General features: G+C 38.0%; 1 protein-coding gene across 2 annotated transcripts in view; it reads right to left on the reverse strand.

The window, feature by feature from the left end:
- MME (membrane metalloendopeptidase) overlaps positions 1-23,641 on the reverse strand; it is an 84,299-nt gene that overhangs the window by 39,520 nt on the left and 21,138 nt on the right. For both annotated transcript variants that reach the window (XM_039857437.1, XM_039857438.1), the window contains exons 4-10: positions 13,474-13,635; positions 12,441-12,521; positions 12,259-12,354; positions 12,017-12,135; positions 10,226-10,291; positions 3,195-3,329; positions 1,156-1,257 (exon numbers count right to left, since the gene is read on the reverse strand). In XM_039857437.1, coding sequence (XP_039713371.1) covers positions 1,156-1,257; positions 3,195-3,329; positions 10,226-10,291; positions 12,017-12,135; positions 12,259-12,354; positions 12,441-12,521; positions 13,474-13,635 — 761 coding nt within the window. The remainder of the gene's footprint in view (positions 1-1,155; positions 1,258-3,194; positions 3,330-10,225; positions 10,292-12,016; positions 12,136-12,258; positions 12,355-12,440; positions 12,522-13,473; positions 13,636-23,641) is intronic.

Here is a 23,641-nt window from a genome sequence, read left to right on the forward strand (position 1 = left end):
CAATACATCTCAGTAGATATTCTGCTGTAAATGAAACCATACTATAGTTAAAGCAGAGGTACAGTTATGTTATAGATACACCACAGATGGTTCAATGAAGCCAAACAAAACACATTTCAAACTATAAGTAATGGGTCTATAGCCATGAAGTTTTTATAGTCAGAGCTAGGTTTGGAGTTGCCAAAAGATGGAATCCTGTCTGTTATATTTTAAATGGGAATTGTGGCTATTCAACCGCCAGTGAATAGTCATAAAGATCTTTCTGAAATGCCACACTTCAGTGTTTGAGAATGTTTAAGATTATCAATATTTTAGGCTCTATGATTACATATATATCACTTACTAAGTATGAAGTGATATGTAAGTTTCTTGATTTTCTTGGTGGTCTGGACAATTCTTGCAAACATTTATTAAGCACTTATTATATTAAAAATGCTATGAGAAATTCTTAACTCAATAGGTTATGCTTTTTAAAAGTTCTTGCTTATTAGCGCCAAAGAGAATCCATCACTGAATGTGGTAGTTTGTAGATTTTCCCATGGATGTTGTTTTATTTCCGAATTGTGTGCATCAACTATTACACAAGTATACGTGAACAGCCCCCCAAAGAGATAATTATATACTAGCTAATGAATTACAGCTAAGCAAAAAGATGTCAATAGCTGTTTATACATGAAATTGATGAGACAGGTTTTTCTTATTTCCTGTGTTCTATTTCTCCATCACTGCTCTGAACACCTCCATAGAAAGCCTCGATGAGAACACAGCAAGTTCTACGAACAAATTATCCTTTAGAATTTTAAAGAATTTTATTACTTGATTGTTCAAGTCCGATGGCTATAAAATAGTCTTTCAAAAGAATTTTCAGTTTTAATGTTTTCCAAAATTCCTTTTCTATGATGGTTCCCACAAATATTGAATAGCTCCCTTGAAAAGACTTTTACCTTTGAGGTTCCTTCCAACTAAATATAAGTATAATAATTTCAAATATTTTTTCCAGGTCTTGTCATGAAGTCAAATGGTTGATGTCATCTAAGTTCATTTGATGTTCAATTTATTTCAATAAATAAATCATTAAATTTTAAAAAACTGCATCTCAATGTAGTAATTTTTAGAAATGGCTCAGTAAGAGAATAAATAAAGCTTGCTGCTTACCTTCCCATTGATCTCTAGTGAAAAGTTTCTTTGGACTTCAGCTAATGTCATTTTCTTATAAAGAAGCACTGGATCATTTCGATCTTCAGGTTTATCGGTAGCCTGTGGATTTAATTTTTGATCATAATTTTAGAACCGAGAATTCTTTAGAAAAATATAACTATATTTAAGGAAAAAATATAGGATAGGTACAATATAATTTTATTTAAGTTCTACTCTGTGCTTATTTTGTAATTTATTTTGTCATATCAAAAAGAAAAGTGATATTGAAGAGACTTTAAGTATGTTCAGTACTAATTAACAAGATTTGTCTGCGGTGTAAAGTACAAAATTAAAAAAAAAAATCTTTTTATATTTGAGAACTGCCAAACCACATTAGTGATATTTGCAGGCTGCTTCTTTCTATGGCTAATGGCCAGCTCATCTGTGTCATAATAACTTTTTTGAATATAGACATTTCCAATTTATCATTCAAATACTTTGTCTCCCACCCCCACCACTACTATTTGGTGTCTCAGTTAAAATCCAGACAGAGAAAAAAATAAACCCACAATGGGTTCTGCAAGAATTTAAAGCAAGTAAGACAGAGAAAATTTTTAGTACATAGCACAGGTAAATTGTGTGTTATCTGAGGAGAGTGTTAGCCACCTTCTAATTTTGTGACTGCCTAACCAGTTTAGTGCTCTATATTCAATAGCATCAAAAAAGACAACTGCAATAGCAACCCCCAGCTAGTGGTTGAAACGAGCAAAAGCAATTTTAAGTGAGAAGAGACAGAAGGTAAAAGTTTAAAATGGGAATTATTTCTCAGTGACAATGGCTCCAATTTCCCCGTTAGGTCACTTATTTATTCATTTATTTAAAAGATTACTTATTGAACATCTCCTGCATGCAATAATAAGCTGGACACTGTTAGAGATACATAGGTGATTCACAGATGACTAAGGTACCACAGCAGTCTCAGGGTCTAAGAGAAAGGAGAAAATATAGACACAAATAATTCTAAGGTAAGATACAACTACCCACATAGCTGAAGCAGATCAAAGGAGAATATAGTCTGGGAAGGTGCTAGTAGTAAAAACCTGAGCAATAAAATGTTCTCCTCTAATAACTATTTTCAACACAGAACCACATGTAACCCATCAAACTGCCATTCATCCAGCTGCAGCTCCAAGCAAAGTCTTGCTGTGGTTGGAGATTTTTGTTCTCATGTAGCTCCAGGAAAGCTAAAACTGCCCCCTAAGATCTTCAGATTTTCAAAGATTCCGATGACAGTGGCAAGCAGATGGGGATTTAGGAGTGCAGGTTGTTGTATGCAATGTCAGAGAGATCTCTGTGGCTTCTAGACTGAAACTGACCAGAGCTTCAGTGAATAACCTGGATGCTGCTTCAAACAGAGTTCACTGGCTTGAGACTGTAGACCCAGTAAGTAAGACAAGAAAGTGCCAACTCAGAATCCAAGGGCTCATCTGCAACCATTGGAAATTCATGAATATACTCCTTGGGCTTTGTTGATAAACTCTTCTTGTAGGATCTCTCCTGAGCTGAGCAGCCTGACAGTCTGAGCTAAGTGACATTGCATAGTCATGTGGCCATGTTCAGGGGCTAATATTTCTAAGCAAAGGGATAGAGACAATCTTTGTGATCACTATAAACTTTTAAAAAAGTAAAACTGTAAGTATCAAGACTAAAACAGCTTTACTGAACAGTTAGCAATCAAATGTGCCCTGAGTCTCAAGGACATCTCAACGACAGTTGACTGTAAATGGAATTTTGATGTAATCCACTTATAATAGGTAATTAAGTATATCTAGTTTAATATTTGTCAAACTTAGTATGTCTTCTGGATGTTAGAAACCCAGTTTACCATAAAATTCTACAGTTTCAAAGGTCCTCGTAAAGTCAATGATCCATTACTGAGCTATGCATTTTTATCTCTTGGTTAAGGAGTTGTACCTTTTACCCTTAAAATATGATAGAGAGAAGAAAGAAAAAAAGTGGTTAACATTATTCAGTGTATCATAGGTAATGTGTTTTACATTGGCAATTTCTTTTTCCAATTCCATAACTTTATTCATTTCCAAAGAAATCTGGTTTTCATCTATAGGCAGTCCTCTTTCCTGACGAATCAATTTGGCCACAGAAATCATGAAATTCACATATGCTGTACAAGCCTGTAAGAAACAAATAACAATAAATTACTGTGAACCTTCTAAATACTCTTCACAGTACTTTAAGTTAAAAATTTATTTTCAATTCAATATTAATTTTTGGTAACAGATAAAACAGTAAAATAAAAACCCTTTTCTAAATCCTAAAAGAAATGACCTGCACAGAATTTTAAAAGGTCAACATGTCTTTGAATAAGAACAAAACAATAAAGTACAGCTTTAAAAGTACTGGGTAATTTATAACTGCGGTTATGGAGATTTCGCAATTTTCAGTTTTTAGTACTAAGTAATTCATAACTGGTTACGGAGATTTTGTAATTTTCAGTTTTTAATCAAGTTACTTTAAGTTGACTTAAGAATGCAGTTGCAAAACACGTGATCAGCAATAACCTAATATTTTTTCTTAAATACTAATATATTCCTTTACCAAATTTCTTTTTCTTAGGTTCTCCTGCTCATACATATATTTTTTCGCCTATTCATAAAGCAATGGCCACAAACTCATAGAAATTTATCAGAATATCTTCATATCTGTCTCTTCTGGTCATGCAGTTGTTTTTTTTTTTTAAATGAGTCTGTGTTCTCATGAGCTCCTCTAATACAAACAGGTAAGTGTCAGTTAATTCCACAGTTGGGTCCTATTAATATAAAATTTCTCTCTAAGATACCATATTTGGATATCAGCTTTTTCTAAGAACCCAAATTCAAATTGTTTTCATTTTATCTTCACATACATTTTAACTTTCTGAAGGTATGCTATAAACTAGTTACATTATAGACCTTTTACAGAATATACAAATGCCTTATTCAAGTTCAGAGTGGCATCAACTCCAGGAGATTGAATGCTAATTTCATAAATCTCAACCCATTGCCATTTAGCCATTATTATCTATCAACAGTTAAAATAAATTATGATCCCACCTCATTAAAATTCACTCAAAACTTAAGCTCACAACACCAGCTTAACAATAAACAATCATAATTAGGAAAGTCATGCCAAACAAATTTGGGATAGATGGGCACTTCTGTGCTTCTAAGACTTGTTCACAGGGTAAATACAAAGGAAGGCAAACAAAGACTCATGGACATGAACAATAGACTAGTGGTTACCAGAGGATAGATGGGGTAAAAGGGGTCAAATATATGGTGACAGAAAGAAATCTAACTATAAGTAGTGAACACACAATGCAATAAAAATAATAATAGTGAAAAAATAAATACAAAGGAAGGCTATACAGTGCTTAACACTTTCACAATTTCAAGAGTGTGACATCCCTGCTAATCAATTACCAGTGATAGGGGGCCATTTACATTCACTGCAAGTGCAAAGACACATCTGAATTTATGGTGACTCATTAAGAGGATCAAACATAAAACTAATAAGGAGATGGAAGTATTTTACCTAGCAAGAATCTAAGCAAAATGTACAGCGTTATTATCAATTTGAAAGTCAAGAGGACAGCTTTAAGTAGGGTTTAGATATTGGCATTCCATGACCTTTACTAAATGCTAAGTAAACAGTTGCCTGGGGAGAAGGCTCTCTCTTTCATGGATACCCAGCGATGCTGGGGCTGTCTGGCTAGCATCTCTATCTATGAATCTGCTACTCAACAGAACAAACTACTTTTTAGCGGGAGTCTGTATTAAAAATCTAATCACTAAGGTAACAGGATAATGGAATGCTTTTAGATGTATTCTTGTCAACTCCATTCTTTTCCTTTCAAAGGTAATCAGAAATCTTGTTTCACTTTGAAGTAAACAAACATGTCTGAGTTCATACCTTATGAGACTAACAGTTGTAAAAAATAAGCATGTAATGTTTTTGAATTAACTGTATTTCAAATCACATAAATTCATCTGCATTCAACAAGGAATTACTACTGACTATGAAGGAAATGGTAATTTGAATTTTCCAATATTAACTTATTAAGATTTTTTTTTTTAACATCGCAAGATGCTTTTTTTGTTAGTCAGGTGAGAAAACAGTAACAAGAATGCTCTCTCGCACTTTGTTGATTCATTAAACTGGTTTCACTCCAGTATTTTCATCTTTATAGATAAATCTAAAGCCTATGGAACTTGGCATGAGACAAGAATGAATGACACTTCTAGTTTGCTGAGCTGGTCAAGTTTCCCAGAAAACTGGAAGCACTTCTGGGATGCTTAAATGTTTAATACAGCCACATGGAACACACTACTTCCTTTAATGAGCTCCATTACCTGGCAACTATGCTAACATGACAGGTTAAAACATGTGTCTGAGCATCCTGATTACCTTTTCCAGTATCCGCATTTATATTGTAGCTGTCAGAACCCAGGCTTACTGATGCTGTTCAATCCTTTCTACAAGACATGATTCTACTTCGAGGTTTTACTTCTCTTCCTTGAGGTACTTCTAGATATGTAAAATGCCACCTTATGGTAATTGTCATGTTTTGGGGGAAAAGGTAATCAACACATATTTTAACATTTAAATAGTTTGGCCAGAATGTTTTTAAAATTGAAATTTAATTTTTCTTTTCTGTCACTAAGAGATCATTAGTTATTAGGACAAGGGCCAGAGTTACCTTTTTTGAATCAAAAGCAGACTAGTTGAATCCTTGATACAGTGAATAATTTATGTGAGAAAACAATCCACCAAAATATCTATGTAGCTCTCCCTTTAAAAATAAAACATTGTAAATCCCAGTGCTTATAATAGCAGGTTCAAAGATGATAATTGGGTTTAAATGGCTGGGTAAAAACCATAACAGTAGTTTTGTGAGTTTTTAAAGTTCACAATATCAATGAGAAGATATGTACCAATACCCAACACTATGAACTATTACTCTCATTAGAACTATCTTCATTTTGCAAGACCAAGCAATGGTACCTATATATTAGTTCTGTCCAGAAGTTGGGCTCCTCCCATTTGAACAAAAGCTGATATTCTTCCTCCGAAGAGGAAGAGAGCAATTTCATTTGACTATCGTCCTCCAAACTTTAGTATCTTTGTTAACGAGTGACAGCAAGACTTAGGGAAGAACTGATAGCTTGGCAGTCAGGATGGCTAATATTTGTGTACCTTAGTGTGCCAACAACCTGTTGATCAAGAGCTTCACTTCCAAAGATTCTATTCTGGGACACCTAGTTCTTAACAATTTTCTGCCTTCCCCTTTTTTGGGGAAGAAAACTGACATAATATGAAGCATGAAGTGACTGAGAAATCATGGAACTATACTATTCCTAGCCACTGATGCTGGGGGATATTCAATAGTGTTACACAGAAAGTTTTCTGGAGGAACGCGCAGAAGACATTAAGAAAGGAAGATATGTTTCCTGTCAAAAATGCTTGGAATTTTTTCCCACTTTAAACAGTATGTCAGGGAGCAGGCAGCTGCCAGCACCGAGAGACCTGAGCAGAGGAAACACTGGACACAAGAGGATCCACTGTGGACCAGCATGGAGACTGTCTGGAGCATTCACCAGGTTATATGGAGGAGACCCTGCAGATTCATATGAGCATTTATTGTGTAACTTCTCAGGTTTGTTGCATGTTTAGGAAGCTGCATGTAGTTCTTTTTACAAACTTGGTTCAGTCAATCTCAAAAAAATTCTCTTATCATAGTTACTAAGTCCCAAGTTAAAAAGCTCCTTTATGTTTTGTTAAATACAGATACCTGGACTGTGTGAACCCTCCTCACTATTAGTCATCTGGTACCCAGAAAGGACAAAATGAGGTCAGCAGTTTCCCTTGCAAGATCTATTTTAACAAGTCAACTAAGCAGTAGTCAGAGTGATCTTTTTAAAAAGGAAATATAATTACATCTAAATTATCCACCCACCCCAGTCATTCACTTTATATCATAGACCCTGTTTTAGTTCCTTTATAACACTGCTCTCTCTATTTATATTATTTCCTGAAATAATTTACTTGTTTCTTTATTGTCTATCTCCTCCCATTATAATATGCGTTCCATGTGAAAAAAAGACACTTTCTGCCTTGTTTCCTTGGTAACCCTACTGCATAGGAAACTATCTGTCACATAGTAGCAACTCAATGAATATCTGTGTCTCGGCTTGTGTTTCGGGTAAGTGGGCAGACAAAGTCCTCTCTAGGTTTAGCTCCGTTCCAGCTCGTACCTGCTCATCTGCAGGACTGTGACCTCAGCTGTGTTCTCACCTGGGCAGGCACAGCTCAGAGGAGTTTCCTGGTCTGTGTTTTCTGTTACTCAGACACATAGCCCCCGGGTCATCTCTTTCCAGTTTCTGACCATCTTGGCCATGTTCTAAGTCCTCTATCGTTATCCCTGAAATGTCTTCATTTTTTAGGAACCCCCAGTTTTTCGAAGAGGTTTAAATTTCTTCATGACTCTGGCATCCTTCTCCCCTGCCATGCCCCACAGCATTATATTCTAGCTTCTACTTTCCAACTCCTGCCTGACCCCCTCAGGCTCTCACCTGCTAGACCAGTGGTTTTCTCATGTTTCTTTTAGCCCTGAAGTGCTCTGTTCAAATAATTATTTTGTTGTTGTATACACAAGTACAATAAATTATGATGCACTTTCCTAAGGTATGTATACATGAAGGTGTAGCTATAAAAGTTCTACCTGTTGTTCTGCTACTATTTTGCTAGTGTTCTAAGGCAAACCTCTTAGCCTCAGATTTCTCACCCATAAACTCTATAAACATAATATGTTACTGACTCTAGATCAGATCATCATTATGTTACTTGACTACAAATGTAGTATTTCCCAGTCCAGGAGGTGCAAACTGTGGCAGAGATTGCTAAATGTCACTGGTACCCAAACTCCCTTTCTTCTTTTTAGTAATAGAACTTCCTTCCTCATCGACCCAACTTTAATGAGGCATGTATATGGCCACTCAGCTTAAGACTACATTTCCTAGTTTCCTTCATATTTATTTGTGGCCACATAACAATGTCCTAACCAATAGAATGTATACAACTTCTTTATCACTTATATAAAAAAAAAATATCATTTGTTTACCAATTTCCCTCTCCCTTCCCCCACCCCCGCCTGTGGCCTGAGATGAGAACAAAGCACTGGTGAACCAACTTTGACCAGTTAGTCTAATAAAAAACACCAGAGGAGGTTGATGTTAGAATGACTAGGTCAAAGAAAGCTGTGGTCCCAGCCATTCCCACAGAGCAGAGCTTGCTACCTCACCCAGATTGCCTGCCTACTCTTGGACTATAACAGGAAATAGAAGTAAACTTCTCTCTCATTTGAGCTACAGTATTTTCGGGTCTCTTTGTTACTGCAGCGTAGCCAGGACCCAATTAATTCACAAACTTAAACGCCTTGGGGACCGGGAAGTCAACATAAATCAATGAATCATATGGATGACGACTGCAAAATCTAGAGAACAAATGGCTTACCTAAAGGGGGCAAACACAACAAAGCTCTGTTCAACTGCTGCCACATGGCAATGCAGGCCTAAGGTTTCCAATTCTACTAGTTTATCAAGAAATCTGGATTCTCAAGTGAAATCTTCAAACTTTTTAAAATATTGGAAACTAATTCAAATTAAAATACAAACAAAAACCTGAAGGTTAAAAGGGCCTCTGTATCAGACGCAAGCCTATGACTGCCAATTTGTGACTGGTTCTGCATTATGAGATAGCACTAAATTCTGCATTATGAGATAGTACTGAATATAAAATGCACAACAATGCAATCACCTTAACAACAGCTTTTTGGAAAAACAGCAACAAAAAAGAAACTTTACCATATCGAATGTATGGTATTTTGACATCAGAAAAGTTAAAATACAGAAAAAAAATGTATATTTTTAGGATTGGAAAAATGTGGTACACTTTATAGGACACAATCTTAAATATGAAAACATCCCAGTTGAAGATGATGAAAATGTAGTAGAATGAGCCAAAATTCCTCAATCATCCTCAACTCTGCAATAGGAAGCAGCTGGAGAGCTTGTAAAGCCAATAGTTGCAACCCACACAGTAACTAGAATATAATAAACTCAAGTATCTCACATTTATTTGATTGTGGCCTTTTATAATACATCTTTTTCTTCATTTCAATACCATGTAGCCACTCAAAAAGATACTTTATAGTAAATTTATTCCATGTTTTTTGAACTTAATTATGCAAAATAAATGCTTAGTATAAAAATATTTAGTTAATAATTTTAACTAGGGAGTAATTTCAGCCACACCACTATACTGTGACCAATTAGCTCATCGAAGGTAAACTTAGCTTACTTCTGAGCTACAAAATAATTATGAAGAAAACATTTATAGAACCAACACCTTTCCCAAATATCTGCTAACACATCCTATTGCTGAGCTGCCTTCTGCTGTTCCTTCACAACAGATAAGCAGGAGCACACAAACCTCAGCTTGAGGGAGGTAAGGCTGGGAGACCCGTGGCTAGCTGATCAATTTTGGGTCAAAAGGTGGCTGCGAAGGTTTGCCTGAACTGGATGCCCCTACCTACAGAGTCCTCTGAAAGTCAAATCAGAAGGCTCTGGAAGCATGCTACAGAGTGTGACGTGTCTCATACTGGACCATTCCTTGGTCCTCATTGGTACCGCCCTCAACCATGATAAACCTGTTCGTTTTTCAAATGATCCAATTAATAGTGGAATTAAAGCATTTAAAATTGACTTTTCAAAATGGGTCATATGACAAGTACTAAAAATCAAGACATAAATAAGGAATTTCAAGTTTCCCTGTTTCTTAAAATACCTTCATTCATTCTGCTGAGAATATTCATTCTATCAAGAGAGCTCACCATTATTTGTGATTTAAAGTATCTGTCCAGAGTGAAGAACATAGAGGGTTTAAGTTTATCCTTGGTCTTAGTCTTTTTCACTATTTATAAGTTTACACCAAATGAGTCTGTAGTTTTATTTTTGTTTTACTTTACTTTTACCTCTTTATATATTCCAGTGCATTCATAGTAGTCTCTGGAAGGGAGGCCAAGTCGCGCTTGGTCAATCTATAAAAAATATACACAAGAAAATAAACCATTCAGCTGACACAGAACAGGTGGACAAAACACAAGCATGCCTCTGTACAAGCAAGATCCTAGTGTTCTTGCTGTTTATAAGAGTAGTGATCAGACGCTGAGTGAATACACAGTTAGGAAATGGTTTCCACACTATTTCTAAGCATTAGACTGATGGGTAGTTAGATAATCTGAAAGACTATGCTGTAGATATTTGAGGAAATCCAAAGAAAACTTGAAAAGAAAAATGTACTGGGGAGGATTTTTAATGCAGAACAAAAGGTACAGGTGAATGAAAACATGTAAGACTCTAGGACTGGGGAGTTTCTAAATTTCACATTTACAGGGCATTCCAGCTTCCTGAGATTCTAATATGCTCCCCAGGGGGACATTCTCTTCTAACTCTGCTCTTAACTGGGATGCAAAAAAATAAAAGGTGGAAAATCTCTATGGTAACGCTACAACTTTTTAGCTAGTGGAATCTCGTGAGAGAATTTTTTTCTGGAGAACCTCTACCCTATGGGAGATGAAGAAGACACCTCCTCACTTCTCTCCAAAGCTGCTCTGCTCAGGACTTCATCAGACCCCACTGCCAACTGAGTGTGCAAAAGAGGAAACTCAGGTCTGCTATCCTGTGTCTAGCCCACCTCAAAGCCAGTGAGAGCTCCCTGGACACACCTGCAGCTCTGTATGACTGATTCCAGTGCACTACATGGGAAGAAGACGGGTATAGGGGCGAACCAGAGAATCTGTGGGTTGAAGTGAGAATCCTGGCATAATGAGCCAGGATGATACGAAAGAAACGTCACCCAGAGGAATGGCATGGAAAGAGCCAGAAGACATCTCTACCGGAAAGGCACTGCTCCTTCTCTAACCTCCTGACCCTCCTTAAAAAAACCCCTCATGATCATGTAGGACACTGGCATTCGGGAGCTCAAGGAGAGGATTTACGAAGGGAGAGAAAGGGGTCCGCTGAAGAAGAGAGCTGGATTCAATGCCTTGTGATTTTAATAAAAATGGCCATGAGGATTTTATTCAATAGTGACATAAATATGATTCTATGACCTGTAACTTTTGGTTTAGTTTCTTTTACAGGAGACCATGGAAAAGCTTTATGAATTTTTTGGTTCATTCCAAACATACTCGTTAAATATTAATCTTGTTCTAAGTGACACCTTAGGTAAACCTAAATGAATCACTTACATTTTTGAAAATAACCTAACAAAGCCATTTTAAAAGAATGGCATTTTATTTACCTTAACTGAGAAAAAAGTACAGACATTCTTTAGGGAGAACTAAATTGTGTTTGAAATCCTTTTTTTTATGTTCTTTTTGGACACGATTAGGAATTTCTGGTTTCCAGACTTGTACTACTTACGTAAACCAGACCATGCTCCTTTCATGAATATACAAAGAAATTTGGTGCTTTTTCTAAATAGGAGGGGCCTGAAGTCTTTCATTTCTTATCACTTATTTTATGAAAGGAGAGTTATCTAAAATGAAGCAGGAAGGAGAGATGAATGTCTACAACACATCATTAAGAAAATACTTTCACAATTGAAAATCCAGATATCAGGAACAGAGCATTAATTTATTACCACCTTGTTCATTCGCTTCAGATGAGAATATGCATTATTTGTAAATATCAATAACAACATGTGTGGAAGTTTTATTACAATTTGAAAATAACTTTGGCTGACAGCCACAAGCACTTACATGAATTATATGGTTCACAGAGTTCTTATCATCAGTGCCGACAAAAAAATTAATAATGACTTTTTTCCCATATTTAGAATTCAGTTGTGCAATAGATTTCTCAGCTGTCCAAGAGGCACCTAAAGCAATGAAAGGTGAAGTATACCTTCAGAAGCTTTAGTGCATTAATATGATAGTATAATGTAATAATAACAGATTTTATTGGAAATTATTTCTTTAAAAAAGAAGGTATACTGCCTTACCATACGTTTGCTCCCAGTTTTCTGTTACTACTGGCCACTCATATATATCTTGCAGAAGTTTGAGTAATGGCATTCCACCTCTGCTCTCAATAACAGCTTTTGAAAACAATAAAAATAAATTCATTGAGAAGTCTATGCATATTTTGGCACACTCTTAATAAAATAAAATTAAGAACACTTACATTCATTTATACAAGATCTGTACAATGTTTTTGCTTTCTGCACTGCTACTATATCTTCAGTTTTGGGTTCCTGAAGGACGTCTGAAATAGGGTATTTAATAAAATGCATCAATATAATTGCTCATTTGCAGCTGTAATTAACATTTTCAGCACAGGTTCAGTAAGAAACTTGCTTCTTTGTATGTATGTTCACTCCCTCCCCAGGCCAAAACCCTACAGGAAAAACCAAATCCCTTACCTGATCATAATTCCTAGTGCAGAACTGGGGGTTAGTTTCATTAGCCAAGTTACATGAAAGCGTTTTTGACTAGATTATCTTTTTTATGTGTGAATGGTGATGTGTACTGCTCTGCCATAGATAAGTTACTTTTCTTTGAAATCGAGATTAAAAAGAAAACAAATAATAATACGCAGGAATTTGGAATTTAATATGATAGTCCTCTTGATGGCTGAAAAATAATTATCTTTGTGTGATTGTACTGTTCATGCTCCAAATGAATTGAATGAATTGTTCTACTTGCTTGGATGCTGGAAAACAGCAAAACTTGTTTTTCTACAAAATAACTTTTAGAAGAGAAGAGAGGATGGAAGATAGCAGAGGGTTAGACAAGACTTTCTCAACTTCCCAGGGAAAGTGTCTTAGCTGGGTTAGAAAAAAATATACCTGTTCTGGGAAGGCAAGTCTTAGTAATGTCTGATAGGGATTTCGACACAGGGCCGGGATGGGAAGGCCGTGGGAGGTGGTGTCTAGTGGCAATCACTTAATTTCTTCTGTATAATGGCATAAAGACGCTATCCCTAGGGATGATAGGGCTTCATTGTTTGTGTAACTAGAAATGAAAGCAGGAATGCTAAGAAATACCAACATATCCATTTCAGTGTCCACCACCCTCCGAGTGACTGGGTGGAGGTCCGCAAAACTTAGAGGGATTATCGACTTCAGGCTTGTGCACTATTCCCTGTAATGGCTAAGAGCTGTAGCCTAAAAAATAGATATAGTAAGAGAGAAATCATTGATACAAACTCTACTAACCTTTCAAAATGACTTCTAGTTCATCTCTTAAAATGTCAAAGTTACTGTAACGGGAGCTGGTCTCGGGAATGACATTGCGTTTCAGCCAACCTCCACAGGCATACTTGAAAAAGTCTGAACAAGGCTCAGCAGTGGTATCCATGTTCTGGATGAGTCGAGCAGCTGAAAGACCAGAGAGAGGACGAGATAAAACAAAGGGTGTGTTTCTTAAGTCGTTTGGAAGGGGAAAAAAGGAGGCATGTTGTTTCTTCTCCCTATGAGCACGTCCACTGGCCTGATGCTCCTTTTTCTGACTTAAGTTGTTGTCAGTTTGAGATGGAATGGTATATATTATCTGTATATAGTCCTATTTTACTATAGTTGGTTGGTTTTATTCTTAAGAACTCTGGGTCCTTCCCTCCTATCTGTCTCCCACTCCCCCAAATAACTGAGGTCCTTGCTAGTTCATATATCAGATGAAAAAGAGAACATAGGTCTGCCTTGGCTGTCCTGGGTCTGGAGTTAACACAGGTCACTCACTCTCCACTTTGATAACTTTAGCTGCTGACTCTGCTCTTCAAAGGGTTGTGACTTTTGAATATCTCTGAATCTCCAAGAAATGAGGGATTGTTAACGGATTTTACCATTTTAGTAAAGATCTGAAGCTAGTTATTACATCTTAGACCTTGTTTACAAAATTTTTGCAATTCAAATTTGACATCAAATTTGCATTTGTTTATGTAGAGTCTGTTATTAAAAAATTGTCTGTAAGCTTTTTTAGTTTTTCTTATGTCCACTCTTTTATCTTTAAGGACTGTGAAGAAAATGCAAATCAAACAACATTGAGCACTTACAATATACAAAACATTGACTGTGCTAGGTGCTGTGACTGATAGGACGATGTATCAAATATGAGTTATTTCCTCTGAAAGGGAGCATATTTCGTACGGGAGGCCAATGTCCACAATCCCTACAGCTGGAACAGTGAGGAAACTCCCACTGCTCTCCCCACTTTCTCATACAACTCGAACTGCTTTGCAAGGAAAACAAAAGAGCAATTGAGAATTCATCTGTATCAAGAGAGTGTAAGTTCTCAAATGAGCTTTTGAAAATACTTCGCTTTCTGGATAAATAAATTATTTAATTAAAAACTTCAGAAAACTGCTGAGCCGTGTGGAATTTTTCAGCTTGGAATGGCAAATCTCTTTTCCAGCTGAGCCTCGAGCCGCCACTTCAAACCACCTCTGGACCCATTTGTTTGGCTGCCATCTCAGGCTTCATCTCTTTAATACTAAACTCTCTGGGTTACCTCCAAACTTGTTCTCTCTGGACTTTTATATAGTTTGATATATAGCACAATTGTTATCATGGCCTCCAGGTTTGAAGCCTTAGCTAAAACGTTTTTTCTCCCTTGCCATTGGGCTTAGCGGTAACTCCTTTGTCTCTCTTCTGTACTCTTTCTACCATCAGTGCCAACCTAGTTTACTTTTTCACTGTCTTTTGATTAGAAGTCACCCAACTACTCGTCTTGCTAGTACAATCTCTCTACTTTTGTATATTCTGCACATCTTTCGCAGATTAAACTTCCCAAAATATTCTTTTACACTGGCTATTCCCTTGTTCAAATATGTCGGGGCTCGACATTGCCAAGGTTAAATTACGACTCTTTAACTTGGTCTCTAAATCTTTACTAGACCAATCAGAGGTCTCCAGCTTTCCTTTTTTTTCTCTCTACATTTTTGTACAAACTCTCCGCTCCAACTAGATGGTCTTGTGCTACAAACATTCCTGTGTTTTACCCTGTGCCTTTGTTTCTGCTCCACTCCCCACCTCAGCCTTTTAACTCCTCCCATTCTCTCCAAATTCTACCCACTTTTCAAAGTTCAGCTTATGTCCCATCTCTTCCCTGAAGCTTCCATTACTCCAAACTTCAGGGAATATTTCTTTCTCTGAACTGAAAGCTCATTGCCTCCTTCAATCTTTAATGCTTAGATGAGGCTACTTTGGGTTTCCTATAATGGATACCTGCTCTGTTTTCCCAACCATTCTGTTGATGAACTTGACCTCTTCATATTCCCATCAACTATCACCTCAGTAAAAGGCGTGAGAATATGTTTATGTGTGACAACGTTCCTGCATCATCCATGAGTCCTCTAACGCTTTCCTTCTACACGCTCCCCTCCCTTGCTCCTGCAGGTCAGACCAGTCCTCATTTCACGACCTCCAAAGTCCATCTCATCCTTTCAATTCCCACCTCTTCCATTCTCTTTCAGGCCCTCCCTCCTCTCAGGCTCTACTCTTGCCCTTTCATCCAAGGTATGGCCCTAGGCCTCTCCCCGCCCCACCTGCCCTGTATGCCAGTCAGATTAATGTTGTCATAACATTTCAGCATGCCATTTTCCATCTCAAGGTTTTCAATATCACCTTTTGCATTCATACTAAAGTCCAGGGTCCACAGAATATTCCAATCCTAATGCATTTAGTGAAGCTTCTCTCTCACTCCTTTCTCACATGAGCCATCTGCCCCAACTAAATGAATGTTTTAAGTTTCTGCTATGAAACACCTTATAGTTTTCTGCTTCTGCAACTTTGACCATGTTACCTTAACTGCTACTAAAATATTTTTTTTTTCCACATTTAAAAATTTCAGGCATTTTCAAGGCTCAGTTCCAATCTTCCTTATTCATGAAGGATTGTCCTTACAAAGCTCCCATCAGCTGGCATCATATACACTTTGTTGTTGTTGTTGGAAAATCTATTATCTCCTCCACTGGACCGTGGTTCTGGTAAAGGGAATGTATATTCCAGACCCTAACATTGTGTTCAATCCCAACTTTTCAGCAGAAACTTTAACGTGTTATCTTAGGTAAAAATTAGGAAATTGATCTATAAAAGGTGGAGTGAAAAAGGAATTCCCTTGAACTTTGAAGGAAATAAAGATATGATGACAGGGAAAGTGAAAATAAAGATCTAAATACATAGAAGATGATCATGTAAAGTGAAAAACCAGAAAATTGGAGCCTGAAAGAAAAGCTCACTAAAGACATTCTTAGCATACATTTTTAACCATTTTATGTAACTCTTATTTTTCAAAATACTTTAAAAATTTTAACTGAATGTTATAAGGCTCCTGCCATTTGGGGAGCACTTTTATTTTCTTCCTGTCTCTGGAGTAATGGATAGTTCACGTCCCAACACCCCAGAACAATAAACTCCTAGTTGGGAGAGCAGTGAACAAGTAATGAACAAGTAGAATGAACAAAAATCAGGAACAAGTCTTATTGCCTATTTGGAAATATCACGTGACCTTTCACGCACACTGAACCAAAAGGAAGAGTGGCAGTTGCAGAGCTATGTTCACGAGTGCAAATCTACTGCCGCACATTGCATCTGTACTTCCCACATCTCCCACAAGGACAAAAAGATGCTCCTCCTCTTAGGCTGAATTCCTCACTTGATACCCAGCACAGTTAAAGCACTTACATATGGACAACAAATCAAAGATGCAGCATTTAAACAACTTGTGAGGGATATGCTGACAAGGGATAGGAAGAGGTGACTTTGCAAACTCCTTCCTGTGCCACTTTTTAAATTTCCCTTTGACCAGAGAACTCATCTGGGCATAGGCACTTCCAGACACTTCAAAGAGAGCTCTCTGTTCTGATGAATATTTTGGGGCCATGGGCCAAAGCAAGTCACGGGCTAACACTTTTATGCTGGGTCTTTGATCGACCTTCCTTTAATCTCTTATCGTGGGCTTGATTCTGGTTTTGCACCTTATCCTCCGGACCTCCTCTGTGCTGACTTTTCTTTGAAGTCAGCGGTAGACTTGTGAGTAGAAGGGCAGTAGGAAACAGACGCACAACTGTCAAACTGGTTATAATTGTTTTTATATTTTGTGCTTTGTTTTGAATTACTCAACCTTTCTACTTTGCCACACCTGGGCTCTTCAGTTATTTCCTCATCTGTGGGCCTGTGGCTTCTGAGTAAACAAATGTGGTTTAGAAACAAAATTATTCGCCTTAATAAGTAGATATAAAGATTGATGTAGTAAAAGGCATGGTATTGACATGGAATGCTGTTGACCAGATGTTTGTAAAGTGAAAGAAAAAATACAGTATGACTTTAAAAAATCTGTATAAAAGAACAGAAAGTCTAAGGGGCATTTATAGCAGTTATATCTGGGTGGAGGGATTACAAGTGTGTTTAATTTCATATTATTTGCTTAAGTTTATTTTCTGATTTGTATGAGACGAACATGCATTGTTTTTGCAGTAAGAAAAAAGTTTATTTTTAATTTAAGGAAATAAAGACAAGAAAAGTAATCTATTAATAATGAGCTTGTTTCTTATGAAGGACAATTCTGAATGTTCAAGGCCGATAATTAATGACACACCGTTATTTTCCAAACTAATCTTCTTGTAACATTCTACCAACTTATTTGACTACAAGAATTAAAAACAAGTTCAACTACCATCTGGGAAGTCATTAATTACTGTATTCATTACCAAGGGTCTATCATGTGGATATGGATTAGGAGGTGCTGTATAAGCTGGGAAAATGTTTGGGGTGCTTAAATCAGGTAGACCTGTTTTGAATCCCCGAGCATCACCACATTTTAGTTTACAGTAGTTCCGCCTTACCCACGGTTTTGCTTTCTGTGGTTTCAGTTACCTGCAGTCAACTGCAGTCCAAATATTAAACGAAAAATTTCAGAAATAATTCACAAGTTTTAAATTGTACACTGTTTCGAGTAGCATGAAGAAATCCCGCACCATCCCGCTGCATCTCACCCAGATGTGAATTTTCCCTTTGTCCAGAGTATCCACGCTGTATTCACTATCTGCTCGGTAGGCATTTGGTAGCTGTTTCGGTTATCAGATTGACTGTTGCAGTATCACAGTGCTTGTATTCAAGTCACCCTTATTTTCCTGAATAATGGCCTCAAACCACAAAAATAGCGATACTGGCAATTCATATATGTCAAAGAGAAGCAGTAAAGTTCTTCCTGTAAGTGAAATGGTATGTCTATATAGGAAAAAGTATGGTGTCTACAGGATTCAATAGTTATTCTCGATTTCAGGTACCCACTGGAAGTCTTGGAACATATCCCTCCTGGATAAGAGAGAGCAACTGTACAAGATTAAGTAATGTCCCTACGATCAAGCAGCTAGTAAATGATGGCGCACCAGGACTTCCACTTAGGTGAGTGCAGCTCCGAACTCACCCTCTTTCCTCCATACTTTGGATACAGCAGATGGGAACATATGAGAAGCATATTTCTCCTTTCTTGTTCTTTCCCAGTCACCTCTTATTTTCCCTTGGTCCTGACTCTTCTTTATTTCCTCTTCTCCCTGCCATTCTCATCGCCATAGCTTCCCTCCTTTCCCAATGTCAATCTTATCACCAGCAACTAGTGCTGGGTCAGAGGCAAGAGAAAACATCAAGGTCTACAGTGGCCAGGAAGAAGGAAAGGGAAAAAACATGAATTCTTCACAGGGGGGCTAGCAGACAGGAAAGTGGCATGGAAGCTATCTGTTCTCAAAGGCACATCTAGTAGTGCGTCTTATTGAAGTGTACATGGAAGCGGGGTCCTGCCTAATCTACCTTTGGATAGAAGACATTGGATTATGGAGAGTGAAAAATCTCAGTGATGTTTTTAGAGCGGTGCTTTTCAACTCTGGCTAACCATGTGAACCATCTTAGAAGCCTTTTAATTATACAGATACCCAGGATCTACCCCCAATCAATTAAATCGGAATCTTTGAGGTGGTCCAGGCTGTTTTTTTTTTTTTTTTTTAAGGCTTCCTGAGTGGTTCTAATGTGCATTCAGGGGAGAACTATCAGATCAGATAACAGAGAAACATGGAAAATGAGGACAAGTGAATCCAACATCAGAAAGTAAAGATGGTCCTATATAAATCAGGCATACTTCTTCTTGCCTTTCCAGAACGTAAGTGTGAATGGGCTCACATCACAACAATCCATATTTCTAAGTGCACTTTGGTCTCTATGAGTCCCTGGCACAGTAGATATTACAGGGAGCCACATGTGTCCCCGTATAAGTCCACTTTTCCCAGGCCTCCACTCTACTATACTGACTTTGGCCTCTACAACCTCTTGCTGCAGACTCCATACATGGCCCCACTGGTGCTGGAGCTGTTTGATGCATGGAAAATGCTTCTCTTCCATCTTTCATTGTCTTAGAGGAGTTCCAAGGAGGGCGCCTCGTGTCTCGAGGTGAAGAGATCTTTGAGATTTTACCTCCATGCCTCTCTCTCCCAAGAACCACAAAGACCAACAGGCCCAGTTTGGGGGAGATTACAACAGTAAACACTTCATTACATTCAGAATCACTTCTCTTCTCTGATGGCCAAGGCTTTGTTCAAGGAACATTTGTGTTGAGCTTGACTTACTGTTCCTTTAAGATGAGCTCTCTCTGTCTCAGGAGGCTCCTGAGCCTCGCAGGCAGTAGACTTAAACACGACCACTCCACCAGTTGCCAGACCATGATTAGACATGGTGGAATTCCAACCACACACTGGAACCCTGTGATTTTCCTTCTCAGGGCTCTTCCCCAGGTCTGTGTGTATGAATATGTACATGTCTACCTCAAGAGAAGATAATCTTGGGTCTGCCTTTGAACATCAATGGCACCCGTGCCACAAGATTCTCCCCTTTCCTATCTATTTTCTCTGTTTTCCAGACACATCAGCAATTTGCTAACTGAAAAGAGGATTTTTGGTGCTGTACTGTGGAGAAGAGACTGTTGTTCTATGACATGACCACTGCAGGACCTGCAAGCTAGATCCTGGACAAAATAGAGATCACTTCCCATAAATCCCCTCAGAGGCTGTCTATTTGACCCTCACCCTGTGCCCCACAGCGTGCTAGTTCCTGAGACAGGCTGCTGCCCTATGCTAAGCAAGCATGTAAGGTGGTTTCCCTTCATCTGGTGCCGGTCATGCACCGTAACCCTACCCATCCTGCCCTGCTCTGTATAGTTCTTTAGCACCTGCCACGTGGCACAGACAATATCCACTTCATCTTGCCGCCACCCAAGATGTGCCTCACATATTAGTTCCCTTAATACACTCTTAATGTAATGCTGGAATTGTCAGCATCTTTCTTTGGTCTTTTCCTGCCCTCTGCTTACAGAGGCAGATTTTCCTTCTCAGGGCTTTTCCCCAGGTCTGTGTGTATGAATATATACACAACAAGTATTTCAATGTTCATACATGTACATTCCCTAGAGGCTAGTTTTCCAGGCGCACACACACGTGCGTGCATGTGTGTGTCTGTTTATGTGTGTGTGCGTTTGAAAGAAATTTCTGCATGTGTAAAGAGCTTCTGAGGAAATTGTCAGTAAAATAAAGGAAACTTGAAATAAATAAGATTGACACAGCAGTAAATGAATAAACTGGAGAGCATAAGGCTTTGTGCTATAGCACCTTTTTGTGGGTTAAATTTTATTCAACGTTGGTCCCTACTTACTAAGGTCACTGATACCTTCCTGTGAGAATATAATGTAATTCATAGTAATTACAAAACAAACACAGTCGATTTTCATTATTCAGTGGAATTTTGTTCTAAAGTGGCCACTAACACTGAATTAGCAAATACTGAATCATTGACCCTTGGGGAAACACAAGGTTAGGTTCCTGAGAGCTTCTGATCACATGACATTTTCATCAACTGATCAACATATAATCATGTTTTATGTGTGCTTCTGTTTTATTTAAAAATATTTAATGTATATCATTAATTAACTAACATCGAACTCCCAATCAATAGCACTATAACTTACGCCTGAACAAAGCTTATTCCACACTTGTCTTTCCTCTATAAGGCACACCACAGCCTTCTTATGCTTGGCCGCACCAGAGAGCCCTTCAGTACTATGCTTGGTGACCATTTTAAACAAAGAAATCATCAACAAAAAGCACAACAAATGTGGAAAATGTGGCACTAAAGAGACCAAGAGAAGAAATCATGTTTACAGGCTCCTTGTTGCACCTCAGCTGGGTATGCGTGTGTACAGTAACTCAAGTCTTGCACCAATATGAGCGTGTCTGCACCGCAAGTATTAAACTTAGAATCACAAACAAATTTTAGCCAATAGGCAAATTAGCAAATAGGAAATTTACAAATATAATTAGGATCTTCTATAGTTTTGTCCATTTTTAGTTTGAGGTTTTTTGAAATATCCAGGAAAATGTACACTACAGACAACCAAATTAAGTGAAAATGGGATGCAAATAATTTTTTTCTCAATTAATACTGTATTTTAAAAACTCTTGGCCCCAATATTCTTTAGCGTCAAATATCTTAAATGAGATAGGCAACTATTTACAACACATACAGCACATATCTGGCTCCATGGCAAAATTTCTTCACTGACTCTTCTTGCTCTGCTCAGAAGGAAGGTGTAGGGCAGGGATCCCCAACCCCTGGGCCACGAACCAGTTGGTGGCCAGTTAAGAACCAGGCCGCATAGCAGGAGGTGAGCAAAGGTGAGCAGGAGGTGAGTGGGCTAAGCATCATCTGTGTTTGCAGCCGCTCCCCAGCGCTAGCATCACCACTTCACCTCTACCTCAGATCATCAGCCATTAGAGTCTCACAGGAGTATCAGTCTCTGGTGCCAAAAAAGTTAAGGACCGCTGGTCTAGGGAATGGTATATGAGCAAAACTGTCTTCAGCTTGTTGTCTCCAACTTGACCTAAGCCCTTGGCTTTTTGACCATAATCATATAACATTTTCATTTCAGTATTTAAAATCACTATAATCAGTCTGACTTATGACTGTTTTGAAAGTGTGTAGGAAAGGGCAGAGAAAAGTTGGGAAACCCAGGAACAAAGGCTCTTGTGAAGACCTTAGGGCATGTATTTCTGACCCAATCCTCTGTCCTAAATGTTTGCTTTATTAACAGACACTGAGCCTGATATTTCTTACTAGGCAATTTTTGAAAATTTAAAAATCTCCTTTGACAACATTCTGAAAGTATTTCTTACCTCGTTCTCCCGCTGCCACCCTCCTCCCACCATCCCCCAACTAAAATTAAGGCAAAGTCAGAACATTTTGAAAGAACACAAGGAAAATGCAATGTAATCACAACGGGTCACAAAGGACTCCATTCAAAAGGCAGTAATGTGGAAACTAGAATCTGGGGGACCATTACTAAAGAGAAAATGACTGAAAATTAGCAAGCACACAGACTAATGCTAATAAAAACCAAATGGTTTTCATTGCAAACATTCTGGATTCTTCTACAATCCCGTCCTCACTTTTAAATGAAATCTTTCTCCCCAAATCATTTTTTGTGATAACTCTGTTGAAGAAAGGTTGGGGGTGAGACAGGGGAATACCTGATGCTGAATGTAATCTGGACTGCAAGTTTTTCATTTAATTCCAACACTCTCTGTCAACTTCTGGTTAAGTTCCAGCTAAGCCAAGGTCAAGTGTTAGACCTATCTAATTGGTCAGCATAAAGAAAAGCCATCACTATACAACTGTTCAGAAACTGTGGATTTACACAAGTAAATCTGAGGGAAATTTTCAAGCACAGTGAATTAACTCTGTAGAGTTGCAACTGTCGAGAAAGGAGACCTATTTTTTATGTTCTAGCTGGGAGAATAATTAGTTTATAATTATATTTCTTATATACATGTGACCAATTCACCTTAAATGCATAGGCGCGTACACACAGAGGCACAGGCCTATAAATAGTTAACTTAGAATCCATTCACTATCAGATTTACATATAGAATAGTTAGCTATGGCAGCAGTCCCCAACCTTTTTGGCACTAGGGACCAGTGCTCCTATGAGAATCTAATGCCTGATGATCTGAAGTGGAGCTGAGGCGGTGATGCTAGTGCTGGGGAGCAGCTGCAAATGCAGATGAAGCTTCGTTTCCTTGCCTGTTGCTCACCTCTTGCTGTGCAGCCCAGTTCCTAATGGATCACAGACCGGTACCAGTCTGCAACCCAGGGGTTGGGGACAGACCGGTACCAGTCTGCAGTCAGGGGTTGGGGACCCCTGAACTAGAGGATTTTTTATTTGGGTTCAGCCAAAGATACGTAATCATAACAATAATGAAGTTAATGTTTGACATGTATCAGTCATGCTAGGTGCTTTTCTAAATTTTTTAACATTTAACTCTATATGTAACTATATTTATGTACCCATTTT

The sequence above is a fragment of the Pteropus medius genome, unplaced genomic scaffold, assembly GCF_902729225.1.
Source record: "Pteropus medius unplaced genomic scaffold, Ma_sr-lr_union100, whole genome shotgun sequence".
In the NCBI taxonomy this organism is placed as follows: domain Eukaryota; kingdom Metazoa; phylum Chordata; class Mammalia; order Chiroptera; family Pteropodidae; genus Pteropus; species Pteropus medius.